Below are 21,197 nucleotides of genomic sequence, written 5' to 3'. Positions count from 1 at the left end.
ATTTGTTAATGAACTGAGAGAGACAAAGGTTCATTCTACTGCACAACTATCTAAGAATGAAATGATATCATGGCATGTGAAAAACAAATGTTGTACACTACCTAAATATCAATGGCAAAGTTCTAACAACACATATCTCAAAACCAACAGCTTTTCAGGAGAGCAAAAAAACGATTAATTTCTTTTACTTGCACACTGTAATTAAAAACCAAAAGTTCATAAAACTAAAAAAGAAGCATTCATTTGCAAATAAAGAGTTGTTCTTTGCTTGTATTTTATTTTTTTAATGTTATTACACTTTGTTTAGGATACCTGTCTCAAACCGGCCGAATTTGAGATACCTAGGTAAGTGTTGTTAGAACTTAGCCATCGATATATATTCTTGCCACACAGATTTTACGTAAGGAGTGAAAGGGTGTTAACAAAATGCTATCAGAGAAGCTGTTGTGCGACTGACAATACTAAAATTAATTTTATATCCAAAATTTATTATGAAGTGTAATGACTGAAGAATGATCGCAGGCTTTACTGGTGAATTGTGCAAAGGAAGATTACTCAGGATTTCCACAGGGCCAAATTCTCCATTACGGCCAACATTTTGATGGACAAGTCAGCCGCATTGGAAAACCTGACCTTTTGGAAATTCAGAGTAACCTTCCATGATAAGTGTAATGACTATTTAAAAGAAAGGAATCCTCATAATCTTAGTCTTCTGCATCCTGTGTATCCTCACCTCTTTCCTTGATGTTACCCTGCATCGTGTAACTGGATGCCATCCATGGTATAGCTGGCATGTGCATTCTTCCGTGAATTCAGGTGAAAGGGACTGAACCACTCTCTTTGACACAACATCCGTGAATTGTTTCTTGAGCCAAGGTTCGGGCAGTCCAGCAAAGTTTCGTGTGCTGTAGGCACTTCCATTTGTCTATTGTAATAGGAAGAAAGAAAATCGTTGATAGATTTGAAGGGAAACTCACACAAGTTCAACTTCAGTGTTGATTACTATTATTACAATCAAAGTTTATAATCAAAATTATCCTTGATGCTAAGTAGCAGCCACACAAGATAGCTACCTGATATTAATGAGAATATGTACTAATTTCAAAAGTTATCCCAAACGTACATCTATTATTTCAATAACAAAGTAAAAAAATGGAACACTTACAGCTTGAGCAAAATCCACACATACATCAGCATCATAGGACAAATCTTTCCTAAATTCAACATCTCCATCAAGCACTTCCTTCCAAGCATCTTTTAAGCTGAATACACCTTTCTTATCCAGGCCTGACAAAGTAAGAAATTTAAATTGGAGATTTCTCAAAAACAAAAATGAGACAAAAGCTGCCATTATGTATAATGTGTTAATAACACACACTTATTTGGTTTCTATAACATTCCAAAAATATAAATGGCCCAGCTATAAAAATTAGTACATAATTCAGACTTCTTAATCCAACTCCAACTTCACTTTAACTACTTAATTTACGTCATTTTAGCTAGAGATTCCCGCAAACATAACTTCTCAAACAAAAAGATAGCAAATACAGGCGGTCCTCGACTTTCGTACACTCGACTTTCGTACGTTCCAAATTGACACCTTTTACTTGACTTTCGTACTGTAAATTCGGACTTTCGAACGTTTGTCTACAAGCAATTTTTTAAAGTCCCGCGATGTTTACTGTGCATATCAACATTCAAATGTTTCATAAAGCAGTATATGCGGATAATATGAACGTGGGAAGTGTTGGTTTTACTTAAGGCGATTTTTTTGTATCTCCTCAATTTCTCTATTTGAAGTGATAAAAAATGAGTGAAAAACGTAAGACTGAGGAGGTAGACACCAGTGGAAGTAAGCGAAGGTCGCATAAACTGAAAACCATCGAGCAAAAGTTAAACATTATTACACGTGCTGAAAGTGGGGAATCTTTTGCTGCAATCGGACGTTCTTTAAAAATAAGTTTTTCCACAGTGTGCTCGATTGTGAAGGAGAAAGAAAAAATTAGAGAACATGTTAGAAATGCTGGGAACATTTCGTCGACCATTGTCAGCAGGCGGCGAGGTGTAGTGATGGAAGAGACGGAAAAATCGCTGACAGTTTGGATTGAAGATCAACATCAAAAAAATGTACCTCTTAGCCTTGCAGTAATTCAAGCAAAGGCTCGCAGTCTCTATGAGGATTGGAAGCTGCAATTGAGAGAAGAAGATGCTGCTACACCCGAATTTCAGGCGAGCAAAGGGTGGTTCAACCGCTTCAAGAAAAGGGCGTGCTTGCACAATGTAAAATTCACAGGTGAATCTGCAAGTGCTAATAGCAGCAACAGAATTTGTTAAAGTTTTTTCCGAAATTGTCGAAGAAGAAGGCTATTCAGCTCATCAAATTTTTAATGTTGACGAAACGGGATTATTTTGGAAGAAAATGCCTGATAGAACATATTTAGCGAAAGAAGAAAAAGTTGCTCCCGGTCATAAGGCATCCAAGGACAGGCTCACATTGCTTCTTGGAGGCAATGCATCAGGAGACATGAAGTTAAAGCCGATGGTTGTCTATCACTCGGAAAACCCAAGAGCACTGAAGGGGAAGAACAAGGGATTGCTGCCAGTAATTTGGAAGTCGAATTCAAATGCATGGGTGACCGGAACGATTTTTCAAGATTGTTTTACCAGTTATTTTGTACCAACAGTCAGGCAGTATTGCCAAAAAAATGGTTTACCTTTCAAAATACTGCTAATTTTGGATAATGCTCCGGGACATCCGAAATCATTGCAAGATCTTTACCCCGAAATTAAAATAATGTTCCTGCCTCCGAACACCACGAGCGAAATCCAGCCCATGGATCAAACAGTTATCGCCACTTTCAAGCGGTACTACATGAGGAGAACCATCAGCCAGGCTATCCGAACGACTGAAAAGGAAGATGGACCTAGCTTAAAAGAATTCTGGAAAGGTTATAGCATCTGGAACACAATCAATAATATTAACGAATCTTGGGCAGAAATCAAGGAATCTACTATGATAGGCTGCTGGAATAAGTTATGTCCTGATTTTGCACCAAATTTTAAAGGCTTCGACGAGACACCTGAAGTGGCCACGGAGGAAGTTGTTGAGCTAATGAGTCAACTGGGCCTAGACGTAAACACGGAGGACGTAGATGAATTGATTGATTCTCATGGACAGACAATGTCAAACGAAGACCTTATCACCATCTAAGCGGAGGAGGAAAAAGAAAAAGAGGATGATGATGATGAACAACCAGAAGATGGTCAGAGTCAACCAGCCTAAACTTTGACGGCGAAGAAAATGAGTGAAGCATTCACTCATCTTGAGAAATTTTTTAACATAATGGAGGAATGTGATCCAAACACGGAGAGAAGTTCACAGGTCCGAAGAGCCGTCGAGAGAGACACTGCTTGCTATAGGCTTTTATATCAAGAGAAAAAGAAGGCTGTAGTTCAGCCTTCAATGCATAGATTTTTTTAAAATGTTGACTAGACATTTATTATAAAGACATTAATATTGTTATAAACAGATTTAAATACAATTAATATATAAAAGTGATTCTTTCCGATGGTGATTTTTCGTTATGTGCTGTTTAATTCATGTACAAGATTCACACTTGCAGCAATGATGTTGGACGAAATATCATCCGAATTCCGTATGACTTTTGTCTTTATTGTCGTGATCACGAGATGCGCTGTGACGAGGTGTTACCAGCAGAAGAATTATGACGTAAAAATTTAAAGGCATCAATGAAAGTCAGGGTTCAAATTGCATTTTGTTTTCTTCTTGGAATGTTTTGTTTTAGTCATAGAGAAAATTATTTGTGGAATGTTAACTTAATCACCGAGAGGAAGTTTCGGCACTCAACGGAATTCCTGTTTTTTTTTTAACTTCTATTTACTCTTTTCTGCGTATTTTAAAAAGAAATTGCATACTGTGAGGAATGGTATTAATTCATTAATAAAATTAATATATGAAAATAAAATCTGTGTATATAATGAGGTTTTAGCATGTATATTTCGCTCTTTTGGAACGTAACCCCTAATTAGTATGGAACTCAATGGTTCGACTTTCGTACATTCGACTTTCGTACACGTTTTCAGGAACGCATTGTGTACGAAAGTCGGGGACCGCCTGTAAAGCAAAAATAAGTGAAAAGTAAAATCTAGATAACATAAAAATATATTTAGCTCTATTTAGCAATCACATACATCCAATGATGACAATTATTGTATGACATTTTATGTATTCCCTTTCCCTCGATTTCCCTGACCTGTCACAACCATGAGAATGAAAAAAATTAGATAGGGGAGATAAGTTATGAAAAATGTTCAGAAGAAATCCTGACTTGGTTGACATTTATTACTCATACAATAATGATTAATACAGTGATACCGAGTTTGAGTTTAATTTGCTTTGTAAACTTGCTTGTATGTCAATTTGTTTGTATCTCCAATTAATTTTCCCAATTGAAATGCCAATAATCTGTTTCTCCCACATTTCTATCGCAATTGTTTTTGTAGCATGATTTTGATTAAGAATGTAATTATAAATGACAAATATTATATAAAAACATAATAAAATGAAATTTCATGTGACAGCAAAAAGTTTCTTCTTTTTCATAATAAAGGGATTTAAAAGCAAAAAACTTTTTTTATGCATTTATATTTTCGTCAGTTAAATGCCACTGTAGGTGCAGGTGCAGTGGTTGGCTGTGTGCAGCAATGCAGCCGGCCATTACACGTATCTCAAATTTGGTTCGTATTTCAAAGTGAAACTTAGCTCATTTGACAGCTCGTATCTCAAATACCTCATATGTTAGGGCACTCATATCTCTAGGTACTACAGTATATTTCTCTAACTCATAACAATAAACAACACCTACTTAGACGGTTACACTGTTTTCAATTCATAACTTACCAACAACCTGTCGAATTTTTTTTATGCTTCTTGAGGCAGATGTGAACGTGATGGGTGAAAGGACATGGAATGCAACTCCATACATCTCATACTGTTTCTGTTGCAGGAAGAGCCTCATAGACTGAGTCTGAAATGGTTTATTCAAATTGTTAAACAACTTACTTTGACAATGCGGTAATTCAATGTGATTTTTTGAACCATTAAAATGAGTAACTTACCGAGACGGGCAACGGTGAATACAGGCAACGTGAGTGCATCAAGGAAATGACAGCCTTGGCTGCACCAGGTCTGAAAGGATATTCTCTTGCAAGGTAGAATACATCATCAGCATAAGGCAACCTGGCAAATTCCACTTTAACCAGCTTGTTCATACGGTTAACCATCTGGGCAAACTTCTCCACATCAGGATGAAGGCCATCAGGTACAAGCTGAAATAAATATGGCTTTCTGTTAGAGGCCAGATAAATGCTTCAGTTCATCATCATATGAAGTGACCTTTCAATACATAAACAACTTATCCACGAACGGTACATTATGTGTAGCTGTGCTGTGAGATTCAGCAACCAGTGTCTGCATCATCCAAGGTTATTTACACTGATAATTTCATAATTTTAATTATCAAGTTACATATTTACGAATGGTTAAGATAAGATATTGTAAAATTACATGGATGGAAACCATCAAGCTCTCATTGCAATTCAATCAATTGCATGATCAAATTAACATGTTCTATGGTCCTCAGTTGGATACATGGTAGACATTTCGAAACCTGAGAAATATGTAATAGCATAATCACGTACCTTCTTCAAGTTCCAAAAAAGATACACCTGGAAAATATTGAAAATTACCTTGTCTTCAGGTGTATGAGCTGGGATATGTACATTCTCGCCTTTTCCGTCAAATCCCATCTGTCCATTGGTTGTGAATATGTAAGGCCATGTGTTGTTATGCTCACCGTAACCGATAAGGATGAACTTGACATCGCTGAAATTCAATAGCATTAATACTTTTCATTTGTTGACAAATATGAGTGAAATTTGTGTCAAAATAAATTTAGGTATCTACATGGAAAACACTGCTAAGAGAAGGAAACATCTTCATATTTAACCCTTAGCCGGTGACGTGCGGTCTGAGAGACCGCTGCGTTTCTAAAATTATGAATATTTTCAAAATTAAGATTTCAAAATATCTATTATTCTCGTTAGCTTCATATTTTTGCATAACAGGGACATCCCACACTTAAAATTTAACGTTCCTTTTATTAATTTCTGTAAATTTGCAATTGAATTCAATTAGCGGTCTGTGAGACCACACGTCACTTACTAAGAATGCGTCATGAAAAGGAATAAGCAGGATAAATTTCATGGCTACTTACTACTCAGCCTTCCAACTTTAACATTTATGGCCTTTTTTTGAATCTGGCGAAATATTGATACATAAATATAATAATTACAACGCAAGTGTTTTTGGCATCAGTTTTTTGATCCTGCTTCAAATCACAATTTTTTATGACGAATTGGTTTGCATTGGGAGTGTAAAAATTTTAATATAAGTTTTTGAATAGTTAAACATTCAATGAAAAATTAAACAAAACAATAAAAAAGGTGTAGCAATATTTTATGAATTTTTGATTTATTGCGGTCTCCCAGACCGCACGTCACTGGTAGTGTAACAAGAATTGCACGTCACTGGTTAAGGGTTAAAATTAGAGATGTGCGAATAGTATCCGTGAATACTCGAATACCTCGAATACTAGAAAGTAGTCAATATTGGAGATCTCGAATAGTTATGCCAAAGATACCATCTCGAATACCTCGAATACTTTGACTTTCGCGTCATACACTGTCGCTCGCACGTCGTTAGCTTGACTCGGAAAAATGAAGAGAACTCTAGTCGTCTAGTGCATGCAGCGCTGTTTTAGGCAAGCTGACGAACTACATCAAATTCGAGGGTTAGAGCGGTTAGCGCAGTGAAAAGAGTTCGACGTGGGGAACTGAAATTGATCGGGTGAAAAAAATCCGAAAATCCCAGGTGTCCCCCATCAAGAGAACCTCAGTGCCGTGGGATAGCAACATTGGCGCATTTCCCACAATCCGCTATCCCCCTCCATTAAGCATTCACCCCACCCAATCTGACAATTTCCTCTTCTCCGAAATCAAACAAAAGGTCCCAGCTCGTGCAGGGATCGTATTACGAAGACCTCAGCTTCAAAAAAATATCAAGTTACCAGAAAATAATAAAATCGCGTTTCACCCTTAACTCTTTCTCCCCCACTGACCATTTTCCCGCATCCATCTTTTGATAAAAATGAGACGAGGTGTTTACCATGTGCACTTTGTGGCTAATAACAACAGGCACTTTTGAATCTTCCCCAGGAGATGAAACTACCATAGGGAGAAACTCAGGGCCGTGGGATAGTAACATTGGCGCATTTCCCACGATCTGCAATCCCCCTCCATTCAGCGTTCGCCCCACCCCCTCCGACGATTTCCTCTTCTCAGAAATCAAACAAAAGGTCCCAGCTCATGCAGAGATCATATTACGAAGACCTTAGCTTCGAAAAAAATATCAAATTACACGAGAACAATAAAAACGTGTCTCACGCCCTCCCCCCTCTGCTCACCCACTGGCCTTTTTTTGCTTACCTGCTTCGAAGTTCCCCATTTCTAGAGGTCAACTGCGGCATGAGTCATCTACTAGCCCAAAAGTTGTCTAACAATGACTTTCGGCATTTGATATTACACTTTCATTGGATTGAAACATAAGTAACGTGCGCGTAATTTAAAAAAGAACAAGACCAAACACGACGTATTTCTGAGTTTATTTAAGCATTTTACGCAGGAAAATAAATGCCGGAAAGACAAAGAAATACGACGGAGGCTTAGCATCAGTGGCGGCTTGCCCATAAGGACTCTCGGACGCCGCCCCTCCCAAATATTTGAAAAATTAAAAAAAATAAATTTCCATTAATTTATTATCATACATCTAATTAATCAGAGTGTTTTTTCAGTCGCATGCATCGAAAGTGTGGGAAAAACACGAAAAGAAATAGCGCGAGAAGTTCGTATTTGTAGCCGTGGGGCGCTGGCCAGAACGTCCCAATCCATCCCCATGCTGTTATATGGAGAGCGGTAGTGGTGGGGGCTGCTGGTGCTATGACGCGTCTAAGCCTGCTCCTTATGGGAGTCTTGGGACGTCGTCCGAGAATGCGCAGAGCGAGGTGTGAGTTGACATCTCTGCGCCGGCCGGCGGGCGTATGATCTGGCGTCTACTTGGTGTTGCCACAGAATAGTGACCTACGGAATCAGAATGGTCACTGCTATGGGTGTAGTTATACGATTTAATTTTAAATTTCTGGTAGGTATTGCTACAGAAAATAAATTATAGCATTATGCGTGCATTTTCGGGTGTTTGAATCCCGTAACACATAAAATCCAACCAGTTAAAGGCCATGGTGACACAGGAAAACTATTCTTTAGTATTTGACACAGTTCTGTTATGATTACGAATTTCAAGAACCTTGGGGAAACTATTATTATAATATTTAGGCCTTTACAATGTAGTCCTATCGTCTAAATGATTAAAAATGTTGTACCTATTCTTCAGATAAATTTAACAAAAGTCCTGCAGGATTGAGAAAAACCAGATTCCCCACTTATTGATAATTTAGGAAATAGGTGCGTGCGTGAATGGGTGAAGGATTGAACATGATGTAACCCGTAAAACGTGGCTTTAAATAGAGGAATTCAATGAAAGTCAAGAAGTGCTGCGTGCAATGCACCTTTTGTGCACAGATTCCTGATTTTCCTAGCCGTCCTTGTTCTATTAGTTCATGTTTACCCAATTCCTCAGCGGCAGAGCGGTTGCTGTCTGACGGAAAATGTCCACTTGGGTCTGATTTAAGTGGCTTTGAAGAGTTCATATTAGTGCGGAGATCTTTACAGCTACCATCTGTGGCTTAGAGTCGCTTTCTTTTACGATCTAGAATTTATTTTCTATTTCATCATGGCAATGAGTCCGAAGACATGGTTATTCCAAGTGCGACCCGTAAACGTTTCTTGTGTTTACCACATATGAATCTTAGACTCAAGGAGATGGTACGTGACATCTTTTGTTTACTTGAACGCCTTTGCTGACCTTAAATTCGTCCCTCAGCTGAATCAGCATTAGTGGACCACGGCTTCTATCTCCCTTGAGTCGTCCTAATAGTAACGGCAAGACTCTCGGAAAGAACGGAGTGAAATGAGTTCAGACATCATTTTAGAAGGAGTTAACTGTGCGTACTTGCCGATTAAGAAGTTTCTTAGTGTTGTGTGTACATTCAAGAAGACAATTTTGAAGTAATCAACAGTTTTTGTTTTCATTGAAAGTGTAGTTTAATAGGGAAAAATTGTCCCAATTCTGTGTCCAGTAGTACCTCCTCACTTAGGGAAAAAGTAGGTCCCTATTCTGTGGTGTTGCAGTATTGCTGTATACCTTGTTTTGGTGACCAGTTGATTAATTGTGTGTGAATTGTTTTATCGAATGAGTGATTGGTATGTAAATAGGCCTAGTTGCAGTTGAGTTAAACGAGTTAGTGATTGATGGTGTTTTAGTGTTAGTGATTGTTTAGTGGATCAGTGATTCATAATGGCCTCGTCGGTTTCCAACGATGTGAATTTTATTATTAGTAATGGAATTAAGGACCTGGAACATAGGATCGAGCTCAAGAATTTAGGCCCCCCTAGGCCTGTACTTAATATATATCAACAACAAAAGGCCTCTAAAGCACGAAATAGTTTCGTTCAGAAATTTTCCAATAATTTGTACAACTATGCTGATTGGTTGTGTGGGTGCAAAGTTAAACATTCTTTTTTTGCTATCCTTGTATGGTAATGGGAGTTGCAGACCATGCATGGACGGTGGATGGTGTCTCGGATTTAAAACATTTAAATGATAAAGTCAAAAAACATAAATTGAGTGAAAAACATATTAATGCTTGCATTGAGTATGCTGTGTTAGGCAAAGTTGACATAAGAGTCCAATTAGATAGTGCGTACAGATTAAGAATTCAGAAACTAAATGAAGAAGTGTCAAATAACCGTTACGTATTAAGTAAATTGATAGATGCAATTAAGTTTTGTGGGGCATTTGAATTGGCTTTAAGGGGACATGACGAAAGGGATACTTCTGACAATCCTGGCATTTTTCGTGGCTTAGTTAATCTTATGGCTGAATTGGATTCAACATTGAAACAGCACATTGACAGGACGAATAACAGAGTTTTTTTAGGCATTTCCAAAACCATTCAAAACGAGCTTCTTGAACCCATATATGCTGTATGTCTAGAGATCATTCGTGATGAGCTTGCTCAAACACAGTTCATCGCGATTGAAGCAGACGAAACTACAGATTGTGCTACATTATCGCAGCTTGTTTTTGTAGTTCGCTATGAACTATATGGGTCAATAAATGAGAGATTTATTAGTTTTGTAATACCAAAAGGTCATGATGCAGCGTCGGTGAGTGAGGCTATTTTTGGCGAACTTAAAAAGCTGAAAGTAAAGGAAACGCCTGAAAAAGTGATCGCTCAAAGTTATGACGGTACTTCCGTTATGAGTGGTCAGCACACAGGAGTACAGGCAAGAGTTAAAGCCGTATACAAAAATGCATTATATGTGCTCTGTTATGCCCACCAATTAAAGTTGATTATTGAACGAAGTGCAACTCAAAACAAGCAAGTCAAAATATTTTTTAGTAATATTGAGGGTTTTTCTTCATTCTTTTCTCAATCTACTAAAAGAACAGCAGTGCTCGATGATATGTAGTAAAGAAACGAATACCTGAAAGCTCAAGCACTCGTTGGAACTTTAAATCAAGAATTGTAAGCACAATATTCAATTATAAAAATGAAATAGAAGAGTGCTTAAACAAAATAATTGATGATGACAGCAATTATTACTCCACTGTAAATAAAGCAGTTGGTTTGCATCACTTTATCAAAGACAACGATTTCAATTTTTGGTTAAATTTTTTCAATAAAATTATGCCTCATTGTGACATTTTGTACAATGAACTACAACACAAGACAATTGATTGCATAAAGGCCTTGAAGTATGTTGACGAATTTAAGTTTGCTATCCAAACTATTAGAAACTCTTCAGAACTTGACTCCCTAAATACCCATAATACGACTTCAGAGGCCGAGCCGAGTTCGAAACGTAGTCGATTTGAAGATAGAAGAAATGTGTTGGCTAAGGAAGTTTGCGATGTAATTATGACGGGAATTGACGATCGCTTTAATAATTTGGACTATTTGTCTGTAGCAAAATTATTCCAGCCTATTTTGTTTCAAGAATTTACCAAAAGTTTTCCAGAACATGAACTTGAAACCGCAGCTAAACTATTTAAGCTAAACAAAGTAGAACTGAAACAAGAACTTCTAGTTATATACAGCAGAAGGGATTTTTCAAAGGCAACCAGTTCATTGCGGCTTCTTAATTTTATTTATGACAACAACCTAAAAGAAGTTCTCCCAGAATCAGTTAACCCTCATATGGATTTACAAATTTAGTTACGTCGTTGGATTTTCGGCGCCGCAGCGGCGCCGCGTCATCTTTTGGTATTATCTTTCAAATTTAGCCAGAATTTACAAGTTTTCTTATTGATAATATGATATTATGCCCATATGATATTATTTTTCTTCACTGCGTCCACCCATATGTTTTATCTTTGCAGTGTATACAGAGGGATAAGTTTTAACACGTTAATAAGGAAACAACTGTAGGTGAAGTGAGAAGAGACGAGTGTTACTTTCGTGATTTTTATAGGATTCTGGCGATCAAGGCAAATCTTACGAATATTCTGGGAGCTCATAATCTGCAATTAAAAAAATAAAGTCCTATAGGTTTTGAAATATAACGAATATGGGATAGTTAGCGACGTGTCCAACAACCCAACGCCGCTTTGGAGGTTGAGCTAGAAGAGCCAATATTTTTTTTCCACCGCGGAGACCCATTCCCTCACTGAGGACGTTTCCTTAGAGATGGACGAGTAAATGTGATGCGTGGGAGTGTACCAGATGAGGTTTTACTGCTGGATTAGTGGGAAATCCAAGAAAATAACTTCTTAGAAGTATGGGTTATAGGAGGTAGGGAAGAAGGAACAGGCGCCTATTTTCTTTTGTCCAGCTCTACGTGAGGGACTGAGGAAAGAATGTTCTGGGGTGACAAAAATACTTTCAAGCTGGGAGGACTTCCCTCACCTTTTCTTTCCGTAGCGTTTCACTGACCCAAACATTGAGACTATCCATACCTTCCCACTAAGCTCCCTTATTCGTCATTCACCACCTTCTTCCCCCCTCCCACAAAAGTTGATTGAACTTCTCTCCGCCCTAATGACCCACCCGAGCTGGACCTTCTTGGAATGAAGGGAGGGCCACCGCGAGGCGTTTTGACAAGGCTTTTGTTCCCTGTCCCTCATGCAGCGATGGAAAGGTAAAGAAAAAGCAGGCTATTGTATCTAATTGTCTCCTTGCATTCCCAACCTTTTTCGCGATAAGGGTTTTCTACTCTTACTTGGCCTAACGATCTCGGTATTCCCTGATCCTTGGCAGTCGACACACTACCACCCCTTCACCTCAAAACAACCTACCTGGCATTCCTTCTCCTTTCTCCTCCTCACTCACCCCTTCACGTTACTAAAATCCCAATATCTGTGCATTTGAGTACACAAAGAACGAGAAATATATTTACAAATTTTCACTTCACGGCAAATTGTCTATTCTCCTATTCATCATGAAACGATTTTTACCATGTAAATACTGAACTAATGGTCAGGAAAAAGAAATTATTTTCTATCACAAAATTAGTTGGGTAGTTATCTTGATTTCACCCCAATGGTAAATTGTCACGTCATCGGTAATTAAATAAACGTCAGCAATTTTGCATTGACTATCGTAGCCGAAAAGGTATATTTTCGAATGAGAGGTACAAGACATATAACAGTAACCGTATAACGTGTTCTTCACGGTAGTCGGTGACACCTCTGAATCTCCTGGCAAGTTACAGTTGCTCATTCAACGAGAAATATTCACACGGCCGTGAGGAACCATTATTCTAAGAATTCGGACAATGCATTATGTTAAAATTTTCTTAGAATTGCTGCTTGGTGTAATACTAAACAGAGTAACACTGGGATTTACTGAAAGGTGACTATCACCACGGCAGGTACGTGGACGCGGAGCGGAAGTGCACAAGCAAAACTAAGACGGATGCCATGGAAAATACAACCTAGCTTAGCCATGAGTTTCTATGAATATTTCTTGCAAAAAGATGAAGTTTTGTCAATGAACATTATATTGAGGCAAACATTATGATTCTTAGCAAAAATAGAAAAAAAAATTGGTATAGTAATATTTTCCTTTTGTTTAACAATTTCAATTTGTTTATAAAGTTTAGAAATTTAAATAATAATGTTATAAATATATTATAGCATTTCATACGAAACATAATTGCTTTGACATTAACATTGAGAGTGCAGTCCACGATGTAGCGACGAGGAAATACTGAGCGCCGCAGCGGCGCAGTAAATCCAACGACGTAACTTTTTTCATTAGAGGCCAATAAAATGTAAACTATTGACACTATTTAAACAAAATTTTACGTGTAGACGAAAAAAGCAGAAAAAATAGACTACTGAAAATTTCAAAATGATCCATTGGAATGGAAAATTTTTACGCGACTTTTAAAACCACGAGCGCCGCTAAGGCGCAGATAATCCATATGAGGGTTAAACTACTTCAGATCATCTGCACCATACCAATGACAACTGCAGAAAGTGAAAGATGTTTTTCAACATTGAAACGAATAAAGACATTTACTAGAAGTACGATGAAAGAAGATAGACTCAGTGCCCTTGCAATGTGTTCAATCGAAAAGAAATTGTTGTCCAGCGCTGATTTCAACGAACGTGTAATTAATCACTTTGCTGGACGAAAGGAAAGAAGGATGGACTTCTGCTACAAGCAATATAACTAAAGGAATGTAAGTAGATTATTTCATATTTTATTTAAAATGTGTGATAAATGTTTAATTATTGATTTAAATCATACTGTAGTCAAGGAGCAACGCCAACACGGCAATCAATGGTTACATCTACAATAACAAAGCGCGCGCATCCTGGTACTGTTTGCTGCCTAGTGGAGGTCAGTGGCACTCCTCTCCCTCCTCAGGTGTTTCAAGTGTCATTGCAATCTATACCATTGGAAATATTGCATAGATTTTACAAATTACGCATTATGATTGCAAAACGAACAACAGTAGAGTATTGCGGGCATCTCCGCGCGAAAAATGTAGACGGTAAAACGTAAATTTACGTATTCCCGTTTGTATTTGCAAAATATCGCAGCAAATATTTTTTTATTTTTCAAGATCATCGATCCGTACAATCGAGAGTACGGACTAAGCCGATCCGTATGATCGAAAGTCTACTGCATTTAGTATTTATTAATGAAGCTTTATTAGGAAAACTAGGTATTTTTTTGAAAAAACGGAACATAAGGCATCACAAATTTAATACCTAGTTTGCCTGAAAGACTCACTAAAATACACAAAATATTTTTTTTTAATTTGACCCCCGTTGGGGTGCGCCCCCCCCCAGCATTTGACTCACGAGCCGCCACTGCTTAGCATTTTGGCGTAATGCTCAAATAGGGTGGTTTCCTATTATTTTTTTTTTGCCTAAATCGAAAGATTATTACTCCTGGAGTACGTATTTCACGCTTTTAGATTTTTAAATGACGATATCTATTTTTCGCGATTAAATGAAAAGTGAAAATTTTCAAGCGCGCATAACGCTACGGGTAAGTATGAATGCCGGGAAAAACTCCGCGTGACGTTGCTCTTTCCCGTTGCCGCGAGTGAGGTGACCTTAGACGAGGTTCTGAGTGATGATACGACGCAGGATGCTAGTAAGTAGCTGAGTACCATGCTAGCTGGTAGCGCTTGGCTTGAATAAGGATTATTAATACCCCATCAAACGAAGGAAACTTTCCGACCTTAGGCAGTGTTAATAGGTGATTATTAAGACCATGTTTCCTTGAGCTCTGTGCCTCATGCATGCATTGCTAATCTCAGACGGTGTACAACTCTTATCTACTCATATAGAAACTAGGTCACTGTGACGTCACGTGGAGTGGCATCGCATGGGCGCCAATCTGGCCTTTTTCAAATGAGGATAAAATTGACCATTGCCCTTCGTATAAACCGGTATTTCTAAAACCAAATAATTTGCATATTATTAATACAATAATGGTGGGTACCGAATCACAATTAATGCCTTTCGTTTTCTTTAATGAAGGAAACTACCCTATTGTTTACATAAAATTAAAATATTCCATCAATCAGCAAAATTCCTGTTTGAATCTTTAGAAGGAAATCACAATTACTCGCCAAAATCTTGGGTTTCCTGCTGCATATGCAACCTAGTCAAACATTCCCGCATTCATCATTTAGTATTCGAGGTATTGGAATATTCGAGATATGTGAATTTTCGAGCAATGATTTGATATTCGAATTCGATATTCGAACTCGAGAAATCTGCTATTCGACCTATCCCTAGTTAAAATGAATAATGAATTTTCTGTTACTCACGTTATTTTGTGCGCCTTCAGGTCATTAGTGATGGAGGCAACCACAGGGACAAGGAGATCCTTGAATAACACTTCATTCTGGGGAGCTTGCTCAACAGCCAATATGATGTCAGCTTTACCTCGAGGTGCCTTTAGACTGACTGAAAATCCAGGCTGCACTGAATTTCCACCAACCTTGCAATGAGCTGTTAAAAAAATTTTTCTAGACACATAAGGTATTTTAAAATAGGACTGAAGAACGTATAAAGATAACCAATACTACTGATTGGATTAATTATGAGATTATCAAAATATACTCAGAAAGAAGAATGCAACACTTTCACATTCTCTCCCACATAACTCATAAATTCTCATTACATTACTTTCTATGCATTCAATCCGTGCTTCAATTTAAAAATGCCTAATTGGATGCAAAAGTTTAACAAATGTTTACAACACCATAATATTCACTATCATTAACAACTACCATTCTCAACTGCTTAACGGCAATAACTTACCCAGAAATTTAGCACCTACAGAAAAACTCCTTTCTTTCACCAAAACTGTTTTACTCAGCAATATCAAAATAAGGTACATATTTGAAAATAAACATACCACATTGATCAGGAACTCGGACCTTGACACCATTAACGTGGCAAGCAGCAGCATATGCAGCTGTAAATTTGCATGCATCACCACTTCTAATAGCAATATCAACATCACATGCCTCTCTGAATGGAGCGGGATTCACAACTGGGAAGCAGACCCTATAGAACAAATACATTGATCATAAGTATAAGAAAAACAGTACACGATTTAAAGATACAGCAGATTCCGTTTAATGGGTCCACCGGTTACTAGGGGCAGCCGCTTAATTGGGGCAGATCTTGAAGAACAGAACCCAATAGAGGTTATCCCAGAGTATTGTCCACTTAATTGGGGCAGCATGCCACTTTATTGGACCATTAGTCCGCGACATAGACTTTATACTCGCGACTAAATTAAAATTTTTTTTTTTCAGAATACTATTCTTTTATATTTTCCTCCTTTGATTTACTCTTATTTTTCACAAATGCTCCTATTCTTGCCCTATTTTGAAACCTCTTGTTGTTATATTATCCGCAAGAGGATAGGACTTTTCTTCAATAGGACTTATTAAAAGACATTCATTCAGCGTCGCCCGAGGCTGTGAAAAATATTTTTAACTAAATTGTTATAATTCTTAAAAATGACAATAAATTAAAACTAGCTGATTTACTAATCAGATTAATAGTTTAATAAACTTATGCTGCATTATAAACATTCTTTAGTCTTCTTTCTACAATTTAAAAGTTTTTTATGCCCATATACAAGATAGTTCACCTATTTGGGGCAGCCGCTTAATTGGGGCAAAGTGCACAAGTCCCGTTATATCCCAATTAACCGGAATCTTCTGTAGTTTTAACTGACCATAGCAACACAAGCATATAAGCCATTAATGTACATACCTCATTGGGGAGTAGCCAGCAAACATATCTGAGCATTGTTTGGCATGCTCATGTACATGGGTCTGAGCTGCTACGTCACCACAACTAGCATCAGCCTTCCAGGAATTAGCGAGTTTGTCTACGGTGGGAGCAACCTAGGCCATGGCAATTAAAATCATGCAATAAAGATAATTTATCATGATACAAAAACACTGTTAATTTCACTGTTTGAATAGAAATATGTATGGCTGAAATAATCACCTTTCCACTTGGCATGGCGTAGTCATCATATGGTTCATTATTTAGGGTTCCCAGAAGCCCACGTGTCTTACCAAAGTAATATCCATTGATGGAAACCATGCACACATCCCTGAAAAAAAAACTATCTTTAGAAAAACATACACCACTTAATAATTAAATCAATATCTCCATACTGTAACCCATGCCGTCCGTCCGGGTTTCACTTTCAGAGGGGATGGGGGAGGATATTTTGGAGGGATCGCTCAAGGTGAGCGGGTCGTGGTTCGAGGGCAAGGGAGATGGGGGGGGGAAAGGAAATGGAAAAGTAAGTTGGGGTGGGTTCACTTGCTGAATGGAGGCTGGCGCGTACGAAATAATGAAGGCTTACGTAACAGTTTACAATTACAACAACACGTTTAATGTGTACTTCAATTATGAAATGTTCTACAAAATACATAAATAAATGACTCTCTGAATAACAAAGATTAAACTACTGCTACTGGCCAGTTAAATACCCTGTAACAACAATTAATAAATGACAAAAAAGAAAATAAACCCTGCTTACAATTGTTGGCGTGAAATATTACAAAATGCTTGAAAAATGACAATTGCCAATTCCAAATTATCACTTATAGTCCTACTAACTACGATTAACCATTCACACACACACGGGGACACGGGGGGGGGGGGGGGGGCTTAAAAAAAAATATTAAAAAATGCACGGGAATATATCACTGTTCTTCTTCTCTTGAATGGAAGAGAGAGGGGAGTGGGGCTCTTCTGATTCTGCTGAAATTTGGGGATATTGGTGGCTAGAGTACTTATCGCTCTCGCTGATTTGCTGGTGGAGAAGATTTCCTCGGCTGGCTCAATATTGCGACTAGTATCGCTGTGGGATAAGAGAACTCCTTCGTTGGCGCCGTGGATTGACGTCTTCTGCCGCCCGTGCTAGGAAGATACCGTCTTATCTCCTCTTTCCAAGTCACCGCCGTTTAAGTATCGCGTCTTCTTCCACGCTGGGCTGCCTCTCTCTCTCCTCACAGGATGGATGGGTCACCCAACAGAGCCTCTGGCTGACCTCTCCAGCAAAATAGTAGACTGCACGTCGCTCGCACTCCGCTTATATAGCCACTTTCTGGGAGGGGGATGAGTGAATGGAAAAACCCAGGACAGCGGGTTTTTTCGGCTATTCTTCCGTAGGCGAGGGGGGGGGGGGGTTTCTGTGGAGGGCGAGGTTGGAGGATTACATCACCTCCGTACGCAGGTGTTCCGGCTTCACAGTGGGGTGGGGGAAAACATGCTACGAATCACGTAGACAACGGAACTTTCCACACTTCGTAGACGGAAGAATCGTGGGAGGGGTGGGGGATGGAAAAATACAAAATCTAGTCATTCATACTTCACTTCTCATTCACACGCACACATTCACTCAAAATTACATAAGCATTTACACGAAACTATATAACCCTTTACAAAATTTAAACAACCCTTCATAATTTACACAAGCCTTCCCTACCTCGTAAACGCCTCTTTAATAATCCATGAACCGAGCCAAACGGCAACGGTTACAATACTTTAGAATAAAATTTTAGGAAATTCCAAGTTAGGTGAAGTTTTCATCTCTGTCAAGCTAAAAAGTCAAGGATTAATTCTCAGAAGTTAACAAAACTCATTGAATATAAGCCCAGCAGAATATCACTGTTGAGTCTATGTCGAATCGATGTAATTTCCACCAATTTACACTTATCATCATAATTACCACCTAATATCTATGTTGACCAGTGGATGTCAATTGCTTACATGGAAACCGCATCAAAGTAACGTGGATGCTTTGATATTGAAAATGAAACGTAATATCTCCGTGGCAATGTCGATTCAATATCAATGAGCATTTGATGTCGCTGTTCCACAGGAAGGTTAAAAATGTTTCTTTAAATGAGTTCTTAATTGGTTTCATTTACCTATATTGATTGAGTATAACCAAAATGAACCAACACTAATGCATAAAATTATTTTTCATTGAGAAAAACATAGTTTCATTCTATGTAAAAAAAAAATCCATAACACACTAAAATAAAAGGGAAATATGCTATAATTACTTGAAGCGCCTGTCACAGGTGACTTTAGCTCCATATGCGGTCTTCATGCTGACCACGTCAAATTCACTCCAGGCAGACATTGCGTTGTGGTGCACAGGGAATTCAGAAGGTAGGCCATTGACTTTAAGCTGAAATATTAATGATGAGAATGAAAAATTGATCACTTCTAGTCATATGTAGAGGAAAACATTATTTTAAAACAGTAATTCTTCACCCAGGTATAAAGAAGTAAATGAATGCACATATTGTGTTAAAACCTTCATTTAAAAAGCTCTTAAGATAAAATGATTCTTATTAAAAGATGACAAATGAATTTTTTTTTCAAAACACCTTCATCATATTATTCACAGTAAGTACCAAGGAAAATTATAGTCCACAACAAATCTTTAGATGTGACTTGACTCCAGAGAGAGCATTTCTGAACCCTAATCAATGAATAACTTTTTAAACCTAATCAAATAAAAGAAAATTAAGCTTGTACCACAATCAAAATTAGAGTTAAAAGACAGAAATTACTTACCGTCAAGTCCATAGAAAGCTCAAACATATCCTTGGGATCAACCAAAGTTATTGACATGAGCTTTCCACCTTCATAATGACCTACAATGCTGAAGTTTCCATCCTCAAAGTCCTGGGCCAGAACATAGTCAGATGCACAACCACTGAGAGTGTAATGCCTGTTGTCAAATGTGAAGAAGTGCTCTCCTCCAACAAGGAATGCATGAGCTTAAAAAGAAAGAAGTTGAAATAAACTACAAAACTCTTACTCCATTGCAGATTATTATCCCGAAACAAATAAATTAGATGAGTAAAAATTGGACGACTTAAGCAATGTTTTTCATGAAAGATTTTACACTTTCCCAGTGAACAATATGTATAAACTCTACTCGGGATTTTGGGCGGGTAAGATTTTGTAAGAGCACCTAAGAAAAAATCTTCTGAGCGCTCTTACAAAATCTTACCCACACCGAATCCCAAGAAGAGTTTATACATAAGGTTTTTCATGTCTTACAGGAATCACTCAAATATTTATACCCAAATGTCGATAAAAAGTTTCACATTGCAAAAACATCTACGAAATTCCCCTTATACCATAGTAAAAACATTTTTCCATGAGAAAACTAACTAAATTTGAAAGTAATAATATATTTGGTTATCTGAACTGCTAAAACATAGGAATAGAAAGTTTCCTTGTCGTGAACAAAGGATCGGTAGAAGTCTTACATGCATGAAAAATCTTATGTAGAAATAAAATGGCCGAATACTACGAGAGATGTGGTGGTTGCGGTGGTTCAGGATACATTCAGCTATTCACCGAATAAATTTGTGTCATTAGATATTTCAACGAAATATAAAATAATTCTACAAAATAAAAGTATTTTTTCCATTTCAGATTAGTATATAGGAGTGTAAAAGACATAAAAGGTATGTAAGGTAAGGTATCCAAGTTATGAGGACTAACTTTTCCTCTGCTGAATTTTTGCACTGTTAAAAAAAATGGATCACTTTTAACTATTACACTCTTCTTCAATGAGTGAACAGGTTCAAGTTTTACAGCACTCCAAGTTTTGCATTAGCTTTTGTGAAGCTGTCATCATAAGCAAGCAATTGCCACTTGGTTAAATATGACTGACAACATCATACCATCATGTTTTAAAAAGCAACAAAAAATCCATTGTGGAAAAATGAATGACTGAGTAACATATTTTAGCTTAATCAATCAGAAAGGATTCTGAGAATCATGGTATAAATTCTGGAGAAAGCAAATGACTTTTCCCCTCTCGAATTTAACCTCATACAAATACTCACTGTGAGTATATTTACATACTCATGAGTGGTTACTAAATAGCCCACCACTATCC

General features: G+C 37.7%; 1 protein-coding gene across 1 annotated transcript in view; it reads right to left on the bottom strand.

Annotated features, from left to right (window-relative positions):
* Positions 1-664: 664 nt before the first annotated feature.
* The window catches only part of LOC124167253 (apolipophorins-like), a 51,667-nt gene continuing 31,134 nt past the window's right edge, over positions 665-21,197 (bottom strand). The window contains exons 7-17 of the mRNA XM_046545139.1: positions 19,856-20,061; positions 19,336-19,463; positions 17,258-17,366; positions 17,018-17,151; positions 16,146-16,297; positions 15,553-15,736; positions 5,770-5,905; positions 5,140-5,349; positions 4,922-5,048; positions 1,166-1,287; positions 665-925 (exon numbers count right to left, since the gene is read on the bottom strand). Coding sequence (XP_046401095.1) covers positions 680-925; positions 1,166-1,287; positions 4,922-5,048; positions 5,140-5,349; positions 5,770-5,905; positions 15,553-15,736; positions 16,146-16,297; positions 17,018-17,151; positions 17,258-17,366; positions 19,336-19,463; positions 19,856-20,061 — 1,754 coding nt within the window. The 3' untranslated portion in view covers positions 665-679. The remainder of the gene's footprint in view (positions 926-1,165; positions 1,288-4,921; positions 5,049-5,139; positions 5,350-5,769; positions 5,906-15,552; positions 15,737-16,145; positions 16,298-17,017; positions 17,152-17,257; positions 17,367-19,335; positions 19,464-19,855; positions 20,062-21,197) is intronic.

This window comes from Ischnura elegans, chromosome 10 (assembly GCF_921293095.1).
Source record: "Ischnura elegans chromosome 10, ioIscEleg1.1, whole genome shotgun sequence".
Lineage (NCBI taxonomy): Eukaryota > Metazoa > Arthropoda > Insecta > Odonata > Coenagrionidae > Ischnura > Ischnura elegans.
The sequence above is the reverse complement of the archived record's forward strand: the minus strand, read 5'-3'. Positions and strand labels throughout refer to the sequence as shown.